We start from the raw sequence: 17,810 nt of genomic DNA, 5'->3' as shown, positions 1-17,810 counted from the left end.
ATTGGAAAAAGTTGATGTTTCCATAAGCATACATACAAAATGGTCAATGGCAACAGTGCTTATCTGTAAACAATACATACACAAATATATTATGTACATGTACACAGCCGTATACATTCATTCCTACGGGCTTGAGAGTTCGGTCAAACGTGCGACAACCGTCCTTACGTACGGCACACGTCGGTGGGTAACTGCCGCATAAGCCCGCATACAAAGCTCATCGGGTGGAAGTGGAACGGCCAGACGGTAGACACAATTTTGGAAGCATTAAAAGGAACACAGCAGAAAAACTATGGTGCCATCAAATGCTTTAAGTGTGGAAAGCCAGGGCACATTGCACGTCATTGCAGCACCGGTCCTAATAGTTCCAACAATGTGGGTGGCCGTAAACGCAGAGCTGAAGGAGATGATCAAATCTACTCAATCGTTAAACTAAAGCGAGTCAGCCGCAAGGGGCAACAGCTGGCTCCCGCTATTAAGGCCCCATAATATCTATCTCCCAAGTTGGAAGAAGGTCAAGCAATCTTACTGTCGGAGGACATGTGGATGGAGAGGAACGTTTACTGACTGTAGATACGGGTCATTCCATCAGATTTAGTTAATAAGAAGATAAGACCATTGCTTGGAGCAAGATTACGTACAGCAACGGCAATTGGAGAAGTAGCTTGTGAAGTAGCAATTGGGAAAGTTACGGTACTACACAATTTTATAGTGGCAGAGATTGTTGATGAAATCATAAATGGAGTGGTCTTCTTAATCGACCAAAAAGGGAAGAAAAGAAAGGTAGGAAAAACCCTGGCTATGACAAAACAAGATGGACGTATTCCGGTAAGAGTACTCAATGAGTTCAAGTCACCACTCAAACTGACCATAGGAGCTATATTGGGAATACGCCAAGAGGCTGAAGTAGTTATTAACTGTGAGCAGCTTGAGGAACACGTTTCAACTAGCAAGACTAATCTTTCAAATGACATCACGGAATGGACGGAGGGGCTAGGGGAAGACTGTCAAAGTAAGGCAAAACAAGTGCTCCTAAAGTACGCGAACATATTTGACCAAGATGGTTCCAAACCAGGCCGCACCAACGTTGTGAAACATCAAATTGATACTGGAGATGCGAGGCCGATCCGTCAAGCTCCTCGTAGTGTTCCAATGGCGTGTTCAAATGAGCGACAGCGGCATCATCGAACCTACAGCTAGTCCATGGAGCTCACCGGTGGTACGTGTGAAGAAGAAAGATGGAAAAATGAGGTTTTGCGTGGACTACCGTAAGTTGAATGAATCAAGAAAAAAGATAGCTACCCATTGCCAAGAATTGACGACACTCTGGACTCGCTATCTGGTACGAAATGGTTTTCCACACTGGACTTGAAAAGTGGCTACTGGCAAGTGGAAGTGAAGGAGGAAGACAAAGAGAAAACAGCCTTCAGTGTCGGTGATGGTCTTTGGCAATTTACAGTAATGCCTTTTGGACTATGTAATGCACCAGCTACTTTCGAAAGACTCATGGATCAGGTACTGAAAGGACTACATTGGAAAACATGCTTAGTGTACCTAGACGACATCATCGTATTGGGAAAGAACTTCGAAGAACATCTGAAGAACTTGGAGGAGGTTTTACAAAGAATAGCTGGTGCTGGTTTGAAACTTACTCCCAAAATGTGTTCTCTGTTCAAGAAGCAAGTTAGTTACTTGGCTCATAAAGTAACAATGGAGGGCATCTGCACCGCGAATGAAAAGATAGAAGCAGTAAAGGATTGTCCAAAACCACATAATCTTCACGAGTTAAGAAGTTTCCTTGGGCTGTGCACATATTACCGCCGACTTGTACCAAATTTTGCCAGCGTAGCCCATAGCCTCGATGAGCTTACAAGAAAAAATAAAACTTTTGAATGGAAGAAGGAGCAAGAAGTGGCTTTCCAAACATTGAAAGAGCGTTTGTGCACTGCCCCAATGTTGGCATATCCGATTCCAGGAGCAACATTTATTCTAGATACCGATGCGATTGGATATGCTATAGGAGGCGTTTTATCACAACTGGTCGATAGACAGCAAAAGGTAGTTGCATATTACAGCCGATCGATTGGAAAACCAGAGAGGAACTATTACGTTACACGGAGAGAGCTGTTGGCATTGGTAGAGTGCATTAAACATTTTCACAAATACCTCTACGGGGAGCGATTCCGCGTCAGGACAGAACACGCAGCGTTGATATGGCTCCTGCAGTTCCGTAATCCGGTAGGTCAATTGGCACAGTGAATCGAGCGACTACGAAGCTATGACTTTTCCATTGAGCATCGAAAAGGTAGTACCCATGGAAATACTGGTGCAATGTCACGAATACCATGTAGTTTGGAGTGCAAACACTGTTCAAAGGCTAAAGAAGACATTATAGATGTCCGGCTAATGACTATAACGTGTACGGATGAATGGGACAAGGAACAACTAAGGTAGTGTCAGCTAGAAGATGCCGATCTGTCACATGTCATGCAAGGGCTCGGAACGAAACGAAAGACCAAATGCAAATGGGCACAGTGGAACAGTTTAGAGTTGATATCCGGTTGCTTGCATCGAGTATTAGAGAGTGAAACCGATACTTGAATTTTGAATCAGCTGTGTTCCAAGCAATGTGTAAGAAGTTGGGCATTCGAAAAACACGAGAAACTGCGTTGCACCCTCAGTCCGATGGTATGGTGGAACGTTTCAATAGAAGTAAATAGGTAAAATGGCATTCATAAACTCCGTAGACTGTGATCTTATGGTTAATTACTCCGTAAAGCGCGGAATGCAGGGCCGGTATTGTGTTATACGATTCGTGATCGAAAACAATTTTTTACATCGCAATACCTCTTAAATGGTGAATCGGATTAAGGAAATATGCTAAATAGTGGCTACGTGTACTAATTACAATTCATTCTAATTTTTACGAATAGTTTGACAAAATCATATTTATTGTTTGAGTGAAAGCGTTTTTCGATGCCTGATCGTATTACACGATACGGACCCAGATCATAAGAAAACGATCAATAAATTTTTATTTTCCCCTTTTCGGCATGGCTTGAAGTAATTTTATTTAAAAATAACAGTTTTGCTTTTTTATTTACCAATTTCTTCACAACATTTCGTTAAAATGGGGGTTTTGTGCATTATGATCTGGATACCGCGCTTAACTATAAAATTCCAAAAATAATTATTGTCCTATTCGTATTTTTATTTAAAGTGGGTAACTCTTTATACTTACAAAATTTAGGTAAATCTAATCAAATATGCGATATCATTTTCACTACGTCTCCATGTCAAGCTTTAAATGTTGAGATTTATTTAATCTCGATTTTAACCTACACTGCATCCACTTGCAGTTTATTTGACGGATTATTCAGCAGCCTATGTATATCACATGTGCTAAGTTCTTGTTAAAGAAAGCCATCAGTTCAGCTTCGACACTATTCATTCCGGCCCGTGGAATACCTGAAATCAAATCACACTTCCCGGCGAAGCTGCAAACCTAGCAAGAGAACGTGACCTAGCGAGATAACTCGACCTTAGAGTCCTTCACATTATTCTCAACTTGGACATTATGCTGCTGGTAAAGACCACGACTACTTAAAAAAAGTGCTTACAGTTGTAGTCTTAACAAAATTTGCAATATATACATAATACGTAATACTACTACCAGTAGAGATATGGTAGTGCGAAGTACGAAAGTTTAACAAAATTAAAATCGTTCTGATCCCCTTCTATTTAGTTAATCTCTCCACAAAACGTTTAGTGCTATAAAAAAATATTTGAGGCGTTTTACCTCAGAGGATATTAATGCCGAGCTTCTCTTCCACTTAGCGTCGTGCTATTTTTTTATTTTCCTTACAAATTGGGGGACGAGACCTTCATATTTTATGCCGACTCCGAACGGCATCTGCAATTCAGATGAACTTTTACCGAGAAGCTTTTCATTGCAGAAATACACTCGGAATGCTTACGAAAGCACCACCGAGGGCGACACCATTTAGAAAAACTTTTTTCTAACTAAAATAACTTTTTTTTTAATGCCATAAGTCGGGCGGGATGTCGGTGGCCAAGAACTGCCAACCCCCTAATCCAGGGTTTTATGCGGACCGTGCATATTGGACGATTTCCAGCCAGGGGATAAATTCGCCTGTATTCGAACGGGGCCTTCCCGATACCGGGCCACTCGGGAAGTATTGATGGTCTTACCACAGTAAGGGGCGCTGCTGTGGTGGACGTATATAACACTGGACCGCAGAGCCTGGCATGTCGGGCAGGTGATCGTACGACCAAGATGAATGACTTACCTTATTTTAACAAGGACGATGATAAGGGGAGGACTGGGTCGTAAGCAAATGACGACAAAATGCATTAAGCAATCCGTCGGACTCGGGGAGCGAGAGCAGTGTGATTCAATGTACTCCGTGTTGGAAAGAGTGGAGAAGAGTACGAAGCAGAGGAAGTAAGAGAACTCTCTCGCAGTACAGTGCAGCACTAAGAATTTTCCAACGTCTGGGAGCAGTGATCGACCCAACAGAAGTGGAATGGCTCGTAAGGCGGTAGAAGTAGGTCGAAGGCAGTTAAAAGGTTTGCTGCGGTACTGCAACCGGTACGAGGAGGAAGAAGCGTCGAATGCCAGAATGAAGAGGCAACGTTCGGCGGAAGGCGACAAGCCTGCTTTGAAGAGGCAGAACATACCCAGTCCCAGAGCCGCGAGGGAGGGCAGCCGCATGGACAGGACAAGTAGTGCTAGAGCTGTAAGACATATGGGCCCCAATAGCGATAGAGGATAAAGCGCAAATCCTCACGATACCAAAAGTTAAGGTATGGATACCATGCGTAGTGAAGTCGGAGGATGCACTACGATTTCTACAGAATCAGCATCCGAACATACCGACACAGTATTGGAAGATACTTACTGTATCTCGGCCTACGAATGAAGGTCAGTTCTACATCTTCCAAATAAACAAGCAGACGGGGCATATATAGTTCACGCAGCTTGGCAAAATGTTCTGCGGTACAGGCAAAATTTACTTGCGACTCAGGAAAAGAATTCCAAAGGATAACAATCCTAACACGCTAGAAGTGGGCGAAGTCGAAAAGGACCTTAAAAGCATAGGGGCTAGAACAGGACCAAAAGCCAAATGGTGCTGCGAGTCGCACAGATAAACCTGCAACGTCCCTTGAGGAGGGTTCGTTTGACGTGGCGCTGATCCAGGAGCCGTGGCTCTCATCGGGAGGAAATGTTTGTGGACTCAGTACGCGCGGATTTAGCGTTTACTACACGCAAATGGAAGGACGCGTGTGAGCTGTAGTCATGGTAAGGAAACTGCTGCATTAATATATGCTGCCTAAATCCACTACTGAGGACCTCGTAGTGGTGGCCGTTGAGCAAAAGCATAAGCAGGCATTTATCCTGGCATCCTGCTACATGGTCCATGCTGCGGGGGTTCCACCGATTGAGTGCAAGAGGCTAGCACAGGACGAAGGGTGGTTGGTCAGAGGCACGGATGCAAATAAGCACCACAATGCGTGGGGAGGAGGAGATACGAATGAGAGAGGCGAATCAAACCAATTTGCAGATAGCCACCAGGGGAAGTGTCCCTACATACATTGGTCCAACATCCAGCAATGTTCTTGATATTACATTGAGATCCGAACGTGATATATAAAGGTATGATTGGATGGTTCTTGATAGACCATCCTTCTCCGACCATGCGTATATCATCCCCATTAAGAGGGTAGAGAAGGGTAGAATTATTAAAAACACTAGGTCAACGAACTGGGCGAAATTCCAGAAACAGGTAGAAACATAACTGGGACAACCCAAAGAGGTTTCCAATGTGGAGGAACTGGAGGAGTCCAACGAATTCCTAACAAGAACGCTTATTACTGCGTATAGCAGAGCATGCCCTCTAAGAAGATTCAGAGTAAAAGCAAAGCCGCCATAGCAGAGCAATGAGCTGAATCTTCTAAGAAGACAGGTAAAAGAACTGTTTAAGGTAGCAAAGACCGCGGAAAGCACAGTGTGTAGTTACGAGTACAAGGATCTACCAAGGATCTATAAGCGTGAAGTTATCAGGGCGAAGAGAAGCTCATTAAAAAGTTTCTGTCCTGACATAGAGTGCTTCAGGAAACAGCACGGTTGAAAGTGTCCTAGCAAGGGGAAACGTAGTCCAGGGACTAATAAGGAAGGAGAACGGGGAGTGGTCACGTAATAGTGAGGAGCCCCTTGAGGTGCTTTTCGATACACATATCCCATGCCGGGGCTTTCAACAATATTTCTAAATCGGCGATTATGGACGGTCTTAATTACATTAAAGCACACCTGTTAATAATGATTATTAATGGTAATGATTAGCCGTTCCATTGATTATTTTCTTTAAACGCCATTTAATGATTACTTGCCATTATTTTTAATGATTACTTTTCAATTGATTAAAAAAATTATCAAAGAAAAAATCATGAAAAGGCCTTTTTTGATTACTTTTGATTATTTTAGATTTTTTCGATTATTTTTTATTTTTTTAAATTTTTTTTTATTTTTTTGATTACTTTTGATTACTTTTCCGCTTTGTTGGAAGAAAAATTCTTGTTTGTTGCATGCACGGAATAATTTCTACATACAAGTACATTTTAGGATGCAATATTAAATCGTAACCGCTTATCGAGGCAAATATATACATGCAACATATAGGGCGAATGGTATATGAGCGTGGATCTAAACATATTCTCCGGTAAGTATATACACGTGCATAATTTGCTACACTCATATAAAATAATAACGATCCTCTATGGTTCATACTTAAGCCAATTTGGTTTTGTATACAAAATTAATATATCCACTATTTTGGATTACGTTATGGCTATGCACTGATTGTTTTGTAATCAAAGTTTATCATAATGTTCGCTTTATTTTAGTAATATTGGTTTCATATCATCGCCAGTGTGGGGCAATATTCTCCAACAAAAGGTGGTACAAAATGAGCTGTATAGCTACCTGGGTGATTCATGTACTAGCATGTACACTTGGAAAACACGAAGTGCGTTGAAAGAAACTGCAAAACTCTTCAACACGCCCTTAACTGCTTCTGCTCCTGTCGAGCGACTATTTTCCTTTGCAGAAATTATAAATGCTGCAGGGCGTCAGTCTTTGTCGGACGTTTCATTCGAAACCTTAACTTTATTGAAAGCAAATGCAAATTTGTTATAATGACTAAAACAACTTTTAGATAATGAATATACATGAATACCTCTTATTTTACTTTCTTTTAAATTTTTGAATTCCATCGAAATATCGTTATTTTTGGCAATGTTAATTTAATGAAACAAAAAAACATATATATAAAATTAATAAAAAATAACATGAAATTACTAAAGCTTACATTTTCTAACTGTACCATTGAACATGTACATTAGATTGGGACGAAACCTCTTTTTTCTGTAATTTCCGTTGTTAATACTAAAAATATGGCTCACTATGCAAAACTTAAGATTTTATAGAAAATATCCTAGACGTAATCATAAGGAAATAAAAAGAAGTTTTAATCTAATGTACATGGACATATGTTAATAAATTTATCTGAGATATAACAACCTTTGGTTAGACAACTAATCATGATGATGAATGACAACTTAGAGGATCGCTCCAGTTGGAAGTGAAGCTATCAACCATCAACCTAAATAGCATATTGTTTGATCATATCGTTTTGTCATAAAACAATACGCACTCCCCAGGTATTCATCGGAAACCCTTATAGACACGATAATTTGTAGGTGGGTATCTACATACATATGTACCCATATGCCTAGATAAGCGCCCAAGATATACCGGCATATCCTCCAATGTACTTTGTATATACAAAATAATCAATGCCATAACGTAATCCAAAATAGTGGATATATTAATTTTGTATACAAAATAAAATTGGCTTGACTTAAGGATGCACCATAGAGGATTATTATTATTTTATATAATGAGTGTAGCAAATTATGCACGTGTATATACTTACCGGAGAATATGTTTAGATCAACGCTCATATACCATTCGCCCTATATGTTGCATGTATATATTTGCCTCGATAAGCGGTTACGATTTAATATTGCATCCTAAAATGTACTTGTATGTAGAAATTATTCCGTGCATGCAACAAACGAGAATTTTTCTTTCAACAAAGCAGAAAAATAACTAACTTTTTTGATTACTTTTGATTATTTTTGATTTTTTCAATAATCGGAAAAAATCATGATTTTTTTTGATTTTTTCTAATGGTAATCAATTAGTAATTGCTTTTTACGGAAAACAATTGAGATAATCATTGGCCATTAAAATAGGCATCTAATTAATTGATTACTAATGCTAATTCAAATTTAACAGGTCTGCATTAAAGTACATCCAGCCTTAACCAGATGGATTGGCTGCATGTTAAATTGCAGGAAGATTACATCACAATGGGGATTGTATGAGGCCACGAAATCAGTGGACAGGGGCGCGCCGCAGGGAGGGGTGCTATCACCTCTGTTGTGGACGCTGGTCATCAACCAACTGCTCAGGCGATTCGATGAGAGACCCGTACAACTTAAGGCTTACGCAGATGACGTTGCAACTGTCATAAGTGGAAAGTGCCTTCCAACGATTAGCTCTTTGATGGATCGGGCGCTTCGGGATATTCATACCTGGGCATCTAATGTCGGGTTGACAACCAACGCGGAGAAGACGAATATGGTCTTGTTTACAAAGAGGTATAAGGTCTCAAATTGGACCAGGCCTAAGTTATTTATTTCTTTTTACAGCTTATACTAAGCCTAGCTTATACCTATATATAGTAATTAATATATAATATAATTTAAGTTATTTATATGAATCTATTGACTGCCCAAATGGAGTGAGGATAGGTAGCAAACGAATGACACCAACGCAAGGATTGTACCGGTTGTATCTGACGCTGTTAACGTATTTCAAGTACGAAGGCAAAAACTTGAATGGCGATGCACTTATTAGGTTGAGTGATGCGTTACAGTATGAGCTTCGGCTACTTTTTTCATAGGTGGGAAAGCATCCTAGCGCCAGCGTAGAGTACTCGGGATGTATGCAATGCTATTGGTTTGCCCACTTTGCACTAGAATGGCAGTGTTCTACAGTAATTGTACAAATTGTGTTTAAATTCCCGCATGTTACTAGATTTAACTTCATTTGGTAATTCATTGTAGAATTTTAATCCTTTGTAGTACAAATTACATTTGTCTGCTTCTGTTCTATAAGCTGGTATAGTAAAATCATCAGCTTATCTGCAAATATTCTTCCTCCTTCCGTATGCCACCCACTTTCTTTCTTCTGTCACTCAACAATGCAAAACAGTGGTGCTGCTGAAAAGGCGCAAAAATGTAGCGCTACATCACAGACAGAAGAAGCAGAGCGAATAGCACCACCTTGCACAAAATATATAGAAATTATCCTAAACAGCAAGCTGTATTGGAAGCTCGACGTGGTGGAGAGGGTGAAGAAAGCCTCAACGGCACTTTATGCATGTAAAAGAATGCTGGGGTGTACGTGGGGCTTATCGCCCTCTCTTTCTCATTGGTTTTTTACAGCGATTGTAGGCCCTATTCTATACTATGGAGTTCTTGTTTGGTGGAAAGCCATACAAAAAACAACCAACCTCAAAAAATTAGAGGGGCTATGCAGACTATCAATGCTTAGATTTACGGGAGCCCTGAAAACAACCCCGACAGCTGCACTGTCTGCCATTCTGCACAATCCACCTGTAGACCTTGTAGCAAAGAACATAGCGTTAACAACTGCACCCAGGCTCAGTGCCTCGGGGCGTCATCAATTACAGGACGAGCAGACTACCTGATTCCCTATCTACGCTTCGAGAGAGATTTTAAGGCTACAATACAGGTGGATGGTTGGCGCAAGGGTGCTCAAACGGCGGACGAGGCGATACATGTGTACACAGATGGTTCCAAAGTAGTGAAAGGAGTAGATTTTTGGGTGTAAGACATTCGGTAGCGTCATGCCATCGACGTGGATGTTCAAGATGGTCGACATTTGGCGCGGAAGGTCGCCAATGATTTGGTCGGCGACAACGTCAGCTTTCGCGAGGTGAAAAACTGGAGAGATCAGGGATATAGCTGTTTATTTTTTTAAAAAGCTCATCGATGTGTGGGCCTGGGCCTGTTGCCATTATTGTGCAGTCATCGGTGTAGGAAACGATAGTGACGCCCTCTGGTGGTGACGTTAGTGGTACCCCTTGTTTAATTCTTCTATATGTTCCTGAATTGCATCGATGCTTGCCGACCAGATAGATAATTTGCTGTCCATCTTTTGATACTTGGGGGAAGGGAGGACCCTTTCAGGTCTTGTAGAAACCTACCGTGGTTGACCGTGTTAAAAGCTTGTGACAGGTCTAACGTTGTACTGTTCTATGGTGGGAGATTTGATTTAATCCGCAATTTATTTGTGTGTTAATGGCGTGCTATGTAATTTTGGAAAGCCATATTGATGATTGGCAAAACGCAAAATTGAGAATGGCTTCAATTGTCTTGGCTATTAGCGATAGGTAAGATATCGGCCGATAAGAATCTTTTATGTTAGCTGGTTTCCCGGGTTTAATAGCGGAACGACCATGGACGTTTTCCATTTTTCGGGGATGACGAAGGTGGACAGGGACAATTTGCAGGCATGCGCTAGATAATTAAATCTCTCTTTGGCTAGGTTTCTAAGTATCGGCCTGTCTATGCGCCTTCAACCTCTGGCGATGATGGTAATTGGACACGCTGTATTTATGCTTGTGTGCGCGTCTGTTGGCCCGCCGTCTGACTTTGTCAACGGTAGAATGCGTTACATATTGCCGGCAAAAAGCGCCCGCGCATTTTTTCGCATCCGACAGCACTATCGCCAAAGGCGATGGAAATTTTGTCATTGTGCTTAGACGGATTTGATAGGGACTTTACGGTGGACCAAAGCTTACCTACACCGGCAGAGAGGTCACAACCACCTAAATGCTCCTACCATTTCGCCCGCTTGTGTTCATCCACAAGCAATCTAATGCGTTGGTTATTATCTCTTATTTGGGGGTCGCCGAGTTCGTGCTTCTTATACGGTAACGTTCTCTCTCTAAATTTGCGGTCTCCGCCGGAAAATGAGGCCGGATTTCCGGAATTCTTCCGGCGGGAATAAAACGAGTCGAGGCGAATTCAATGACCTTGCGGAAAGCACGCTCCCCTTGGCGAGCATCAGTCGGGATAGGGAGGGCAGCAAAGCGGATGTCCGTAAAGGATCTGTATTCATCCCACTTTCCTTTTTTAAAGTTTATGAAAAAGCGTTTTTCGGTGACGATGAAATCAGCGGTTCGCTCAAGCGAAGTAAGTATAGGCCGATGATCAGATGCCAATGTTACCATCGACTGCCAGTTGACGTAGTTTACGAGTCCTGCGCTCACAATTGATATATCTGGCGAACTGTGACAGCCTCCTACCATACGAGGTTTGCCGGGGTTGTTGTTGTCGTAGCAGTGCTTCGCCCAATCCAATAGGTGCGATCGATCACAAATTGCCCTCAATATCCTCTAACGGTAGTCCAAGGAAACTTGCTGTTTAACACCATAATGAGAGGGGTGTTAGAGCATTGGTTCTACAATACAGTTAAAGAGATTGTTGGTGTCATGTGAGGACACATTACAAGCAGGCCATCTGTTTTGTATGTCGGGGTTGATTCCTGTTATAGTATCAAGATCGAAGTTGAGCTAGAGTGACTCTTCTGCTAGTTTAGGGTATTGTTCTTTGATTAATGGATTAACCGGGCAATTCCTGGCATAAAGGTCCGACGCCTGTTTATGGAGTTCACCGAGGACTTGCTTGTGTTTTTTAGCTTTATACGTATTTCCTCACAATGCTTATTGAGATGACTCCTTAAGCCCCTGGGCGGTGTTGGCTCATCAATCAGATGTCTGTTGGGATGTTCTGGGTGTTCACCAGGAACTTTTTGGTTAGCATTTCATTTCTCTCCTCAATGGGGAGTATCCTCGCCTCATTATGTAGATGGTGTTCTGGGGATATAAGAAGACAACCCGTGGCGGTTGTGGGCGGTACTTTGGTAGGCATGTAGCTTCTTCCCATATCGGGGACGCATAGCATGCAATCGGCTGGCCAATTGCTTTGTACGTAGTAATGAGCGTTTCTTTGTCTTTACCCCAAGTACTGCCAGCAAGAGATTTGAGGATTTTATTGCGGCTCTGGATTTTCGGTACAATTGCGGCTGCATGCTCACCAAAATGTAGATCCTGATCAAACGTCACACCCAAGATTTTGTGGTGTATCACAGTCTGTAGCGTAGTGCCATCGACGTGGATGTTCAAAATGGTCGACATTTGGCGCGTCATGTTGTAAATAAGGTCGTCGATGATTTGGTCGGTGACAATGTCAGGTTTCGCGAGGCGAAGAAACTGGAGAGATCAGGGAGATATTTTCTTGCAAAGCTCATCGATCTGTGGGCCTGGGCCTGTGGCCATTATTGTGCAGTCATCGGCGTAGGGGACGATAGTGACTCCTTCTGGTGGTGACGGTAGTGGTACCTCTTGTTTAATTCTTCTTGGTTTGGATGTCATTTTCCTGAATTGGACCGATGCTTTCCGACCAAACAGATAATTTGCGGTCCACCTTTTGAGACAGGACCCTTCCAGGTCTTGCAGTAACGTGCCGTGGTTGACCGTGTCAAAAGCTTTTGACAGGTCTAACGCAACGAGCACTGTCCTATGCGGGGTTTTTGATTAACCCGCAATTTATTTGTGTGTTAATGGCGTTTAGCGCCGTGGTAGCGCTATGTAATTTTTGAAAGCCAGGCTGATGATTGGCAGACCCAAATTTGCAGTGAAATAGGGAAGCAGAATGTCTTCCAATTGTTTTGGCTACTTATTGGGAGTCGCCGGGGTCGTGCTGTCTTATAAGGTCACGCTCTCTCGATAAAGTTGCGGCCTCCGCCGAAAAATGTGGCCGGATATCCGGGATTCCTCCGGCGGGAATAAAACGAGCCGAAGCGGATTTAATGAACTTGCTTGAAAGCACGCTACCCTTGACGGGCATCAGTAGGGATAGGGAGGGCACCAAAGCGATTGTCAGTGTAAGTTTTGTAAATAATCCCACTTTACTTTCTTAAAATTGATGAAAGTGCGTTTTTCGATTGTGATGTACTTCATATTTTTAGAAACTCACAATATAGCTGTCAAAACGGTTTTTTTTTTGCTCTTGAACAACTGTGTTTTTGCTAAGAAATGGTTTGGATATAACCCGAAGATGTTCTTTAAGGCTCTTTTGCAGAACGGAAAGTTAAGTTTTTTAACTCAGACTTAGCCTAACATGAGGGGTTAAACTCATAAATTTTTGACAAATTTTGAAACTAGCTCTGCGCTAAAAAAATAATTTGCCGTTCTGCGGGGCCTAAAAATACTAAAAATTTTAAGACCGTGAATTGTAAGTTTTGTTACAAAATTCAAATCCTCGCTTCCTTTTAATATCAAAAAATAAACTAATTTTTTTTATTGTCTTGATTACTTGTGTTTTTTTTTTTTTCAGAGACAAAAACATACGTGACAAGAACGAACAATACCAATACCCATGCGATATTTGTGGCCAACATTTTAAAAGAACATGGGATTTAAAAATACATAAAGGAATTCATAGCGACGAAAAGCCCCATAAATGTGATTTTTGTGAAAAGCGGTAAGTTATCATACAAAACGTCGTCCTAATATACTTCACCAAATTTTTTCTAACTTTATTTTCTGCGTGTATTAAATAGATTTGTACGAGCTACGGCCCTAAGGGAGCATTTGCGTACTCATACGGGTGAAAAACCATATAGATGCAAATACTGCGAACGGTGCTTTACGACAAAAAGAGCACTGAATCAGCATTTACGTGGAAATCATCTTGGTGATAATACACACAGATGTGAGTTTTGTCCTTTAGCTTTTCGTTTGGCTTCGGAGCTACGGTTACACTCAACTACGCATAAAGACGAAATTCCAGAGACGCATGAGCGAAATATGACAGCTTTAAGAGAAGAGGCTAAACTGAAAGTAAATAGGTAAAATGGCATTCATAAACTCCGTAGACTGTGATCTTATGGTTAATTACTCCGTAAAGCGCGGAATCCAGTGCCGGTGTCGTGTTATACGATCCGTGATCGAAAACAATTTTTTACATCGCAACGTCTCTTAAATGGTGGATCGGCTTAAGGAAATATGTATATAGTGGCTACGTGTACTAATGACAATTCATTCCAATTTTTACGAATAGCTTGACAAAATCATATCTATTGTTTGAGTGAAAGCATTTTTCGATACGTGATCGTATTACACGATACGGACCCAAATCGTAAGACCAGCATGGCTTGAAGTAATTTTATTTAAAAACTAGCAGACCCGGCAGATATTGTTCTGCCTTATATTTGGCCTATTTGTATACATTTTAATAAGCTTTTTCCGTCTAACTCTGCCATACCCCCTCTTCACTTTTTCTTAATCCTTTTATTCACTCCTCCCTCCGTCTTTTTCTCTTCATCTATACCTGTTTTCGTCTCACTATCTCTTTCTCATTCTCCTTCTCCTTCCCTCTTTTCTCTTCTCAAAAGTTCTTCTCATTCTTCTTCATCGTTTATTGCCAGTCCCAGAGGGTGGTATCTATTTTGTTCCAGTCCCATTCCGAGTACCAGTCCCTCTCCGAGTCTCAGTCCCAGTCCTAGTCCTAATCCCAATCCCAGTCCGTCTCTGATCTATTTCCCTGAAAAAAAGATCGTAAATACTAATATAGGCAAATTTATATACCAAATTTCAGGCATATCGAGTTGTACGTGCATATGTAAATAGGTATGTGGGTATTATTAATTCATATCTTTATTTCGGCTTCGCATGCATATTTATCAGTATTGCCAGGTTGATGCGACTAAATCGAATATCACAATGAAAATTACTTTAAAGCTCTCAGCAACAGCTTTCATTTGATATCCATATTACACACACATTCTAGGGGTATCCGGGTCCACGTTTTGGCCTATATATCGAGACCATAGTCACCAATAGGTATGAAAACTACCCTTTATTAAAGCACTCATCAACAGCTTCAATTTGATGCTCATAATGTAAAAACACATCCTAGTGTTACCCTGATCCACGTTTTGGCACATATCTCGAGACTTTAGTCATAAATAGGTATGAAAACTACCTTTTACTAAAGCAGTCATCAACAGTTTTCATTTGATATCCATATTGTATAAACTCTGTCTAGGGACCACGGGCTCAAGTTTTGGCCTATATCTCGAGACCCTAGTCACCCAGGGGTATGCAAATTACCCTCTACTAAAGCGCTCATCAACAGCTTTCCTTTGTTATACATATTGTATAAACACTTTCTAGGGGTACCCGGGTTCACGTTTTGGCCTATATCTCGAGACCCTAGTCACCAATAGGTATGAAAACTACCCTTTACTAAAGCACTCATCAACAGCTTTCATTTGATATCCATATTGTAAAAACACATTCTAGGGGTACCCGGGTCCACGTTTTGGCCTATATCGCGAGACCCTAATCACCCAGGGGTACGAAAAATTCCCCGTGTCAAAGTACTCATAAACAGCTTCCATTTGATACCCATATTGTACAAACATATCCTAGGATTACCCAGGTCCACGTTTTGATCTCAAAACCCTAGTCAGAACGGGATAAAAATTATCCCATGTCTGTCTCCTGGTTCTAAGCTACCCCTCCACAAATTTTCAGCCAAATATGTTCATCCGTTCCTTCCTCTTCAATCACTCTTTATCTATTAAAAAAAAGCGCATCAAAATCCGTTGCGTATTTTTAAAGGTTTAAGCATTCAAAGGGACATAGGGACAGAAAAAGTGGCTTTGTTTTATACTATATAATGATGTACATCCATACATACCTATAAACCTAAGCCCGAAGTTAAATAACGCAGCGAATGCTATATATGTACGTATGTATGTGTCGCATCATGCCTCACTCAAAAGCAATTAGCGGGCACAGTTCACAGCGCACAACCACACACGAATTTTTTGGTAAAAAAGTTACTTTTGTTTAAACAATTTTGCTGATATAAGAAAGGAATCAAGTATTTTTTTTTATGCAGATGTTGTTGTTGTTGTAGCGATAAAGTTACTCCCCGAAGGCTTTGGGGAGTGTTATCGATGTGATGGTCCTTTGCTGGATACAGATCCGGTACGCTCCGGTAACACAGCACCATTAAGGTGCTAGCCCGACCATCTCTGGAACGATTTATATGGCCACATAAAGCCTTCAGGCTATCCCTCCCTCCCCACCCCCAAGTTCCTTGAGGTGCTTGGGGTCGCCAGAGCCTCGTCTGTTAGTGAAACAGGATTCGCCGCGGATAGGTGAGGTTGACAATTGGGTTTGGAGAACTGTATATTGCGCTGGCAACCTGAAGTGTTGCGCTACACAGCCCCGTGAATATGGTATTTTAGTCGCCTCTTACGACAGGCATACCTACCGCGGGTATATTCTGATCGAAGGTAAATATTTCAAAGTTTTACTGAAAAGTAGAATTTTTTATATCCATCCATCCGTTTATGAGTTATAGCTGTGTAAACAAAAATGTTATGATTTTTTACTACATTTTGGCAATTTGCCACGCCGCCATAATATATACCTTCAAATTATATTAACTGTACCATCTCACGTAGCTAAGCTTTCAAATGCAAAAAACCGTTTTAAAATCGGAGCATTCTGTGTGAAGTTATATGCGTACATGGCATTTAGCGACTTTATTTTATAAGACTTAATAATAATAGTAATAATAGATTAATAGATATAAATTTTGCTTTTTTCTTCACAAAATTTCGTTAAAGATGCGATTTTCGTGATTATGATCTGGAAACCGCGCTATAAAATAACTATAAAATTCCAAAAATTATTATTATTGTCCTATTGGTATTTTTATTTAAAGCGGGTAACTCTATACTGACCAAATTTAGGTTAACCTAATCAGATATGCGATATAATTTTCACTACGTCTCCAAGTCGAGCTTTAAATGTTGAGATTCAACTTAATGTTGTTATGCTGGCTCCAGGTCAGGTTTTTACAATAAAACTAAACAGTTGTGTTTTTGGATACCAATACATTTCGGTTACTCTACGGTAACCGTCTTCAGGGTCGAAACTAATAATAAAGGCTCACTCCATTTCAAGAATCCCCCGGTCCGCGCAGGACATGATTTTTGATTTCGATGAATATGGCAAAATATTTCACTTAACCTCCAATACCGTCACAAGAGCCTTTTCCATGTCCTGTTACAAAATTACTGTAATTCTGAAAAATAATAACAAATGAATGTTTTCAATAATAATTGTGATATTTTAATTAATTTTAAGCATTTGGCATTGATCGCATTGTATGCTGATATGTAATGCATCAATAAATGGGGGGAAAATGTTTAATATTCGAAAATTCATATCTCGAAAACAACAAGTTTTGGCTAATAGACATTTAGCCAAGTTGAAATATAAACTGTTCACTAGACTGGGTTGGCCCCCATACAAAAAAAAAGTTGCTAATGTCCGCCTCTAAATTTGAAGATTGTGTTGAGAGGGTTTCGGAAAATTTTTTTTAATTTTTTTTGATCCTTGGAAATACAGCCGAAACGGGTTTTTCGTTGTAACTTGGTTATTTGACGTCCGATTTTTAAAATTGATATGTCATTATTTTGGCCTTGAGAACCTTCACATTTCCGTTTAATGTCCCTTTAAGCTATGAAGTCGTTTTCACATGATTAG

The 17,810-nt window shown here is 40.8% G+C and overlaps 2 protein-coding genes and 1 long non-coding RNA gene across 4 annotated transcripts in view; 2 read left to right on the top strand and 1 right to left on the bottom strand.

Annotated features, from left to right (window-relative positions):
• The window catches only part of LOC137248420 (zinc finger protein 729-like), a 417,415-nt gene that overhangs the window by 90,977 nt on the left and 308,628 nt on the right, over positions 1-17,810 (top strand). The window lies entirely within an intron of this gene.
• Positions 1-17,810, top strand: part of LOC137249210 (zinc finger protein 595-like) — a 51,018-nt gene that overhangs the window by 5,957 nt on the left and 27,251 nt on the right. The window contains exons 1-3 of one of the 2 annotated variants that reach the window (XM_067780516.1): positions 8,415-8,745; positions 13,576-13,722; positions 13,802-14,089. In XM_067780516.1, coding sequence (XP_067636617.1) covers positions 8,426-8,745; positions 13,576-13,722; positions 13,802-14,089 — 755 coding nt within the window. In that variant the 5' untranslated portion in view covers positions 8,415-8,425. Of the gene's footprint in view, positions 1-8,414; positions 8,746-13,575; positions 13,723-13,801; positions 14,090-17,810 lie in introns of those variants that run through there. The other variant, XM_067780517.1, reaches the window with a different exon arrangement.
• The window catches only part of LOC137249215 (uncharacterized), a 37,973-nt gene continuing 36,616 nt past the window's right edge, over positions 16,454-17,810 (bottom strand). Inside the window, exon 3 of the long non-coding RNA XR_010952290.1 lies at positions 16,454-17,346. This is a non-coding gene — a long non-coding RNA (uncharacterized lncRNA). The remainder of the gene's footprint in view (positions 17,347-17,810) is intronic.

This window comes from Eurosta solidaginis, chromosome 4 (assembly GCF_040869045.1).
Source record: "Eurosta solidaginis isolate ZX-2024a chromosome 4, ASM4086904v1, whole genome shotgun sequence".
In the NCBI taxonomy this organism is placed as follows: Eukaryota; Metazoa; Arthropoda; class Insecta; order Diptera; family Tephritidae; genus Eurosta; species Eurosta solidaginis.
Note: the sequence above shows the minus strand (reverse complement) of the source record. Positions and strands in the feature narration are given on the sequence as shown.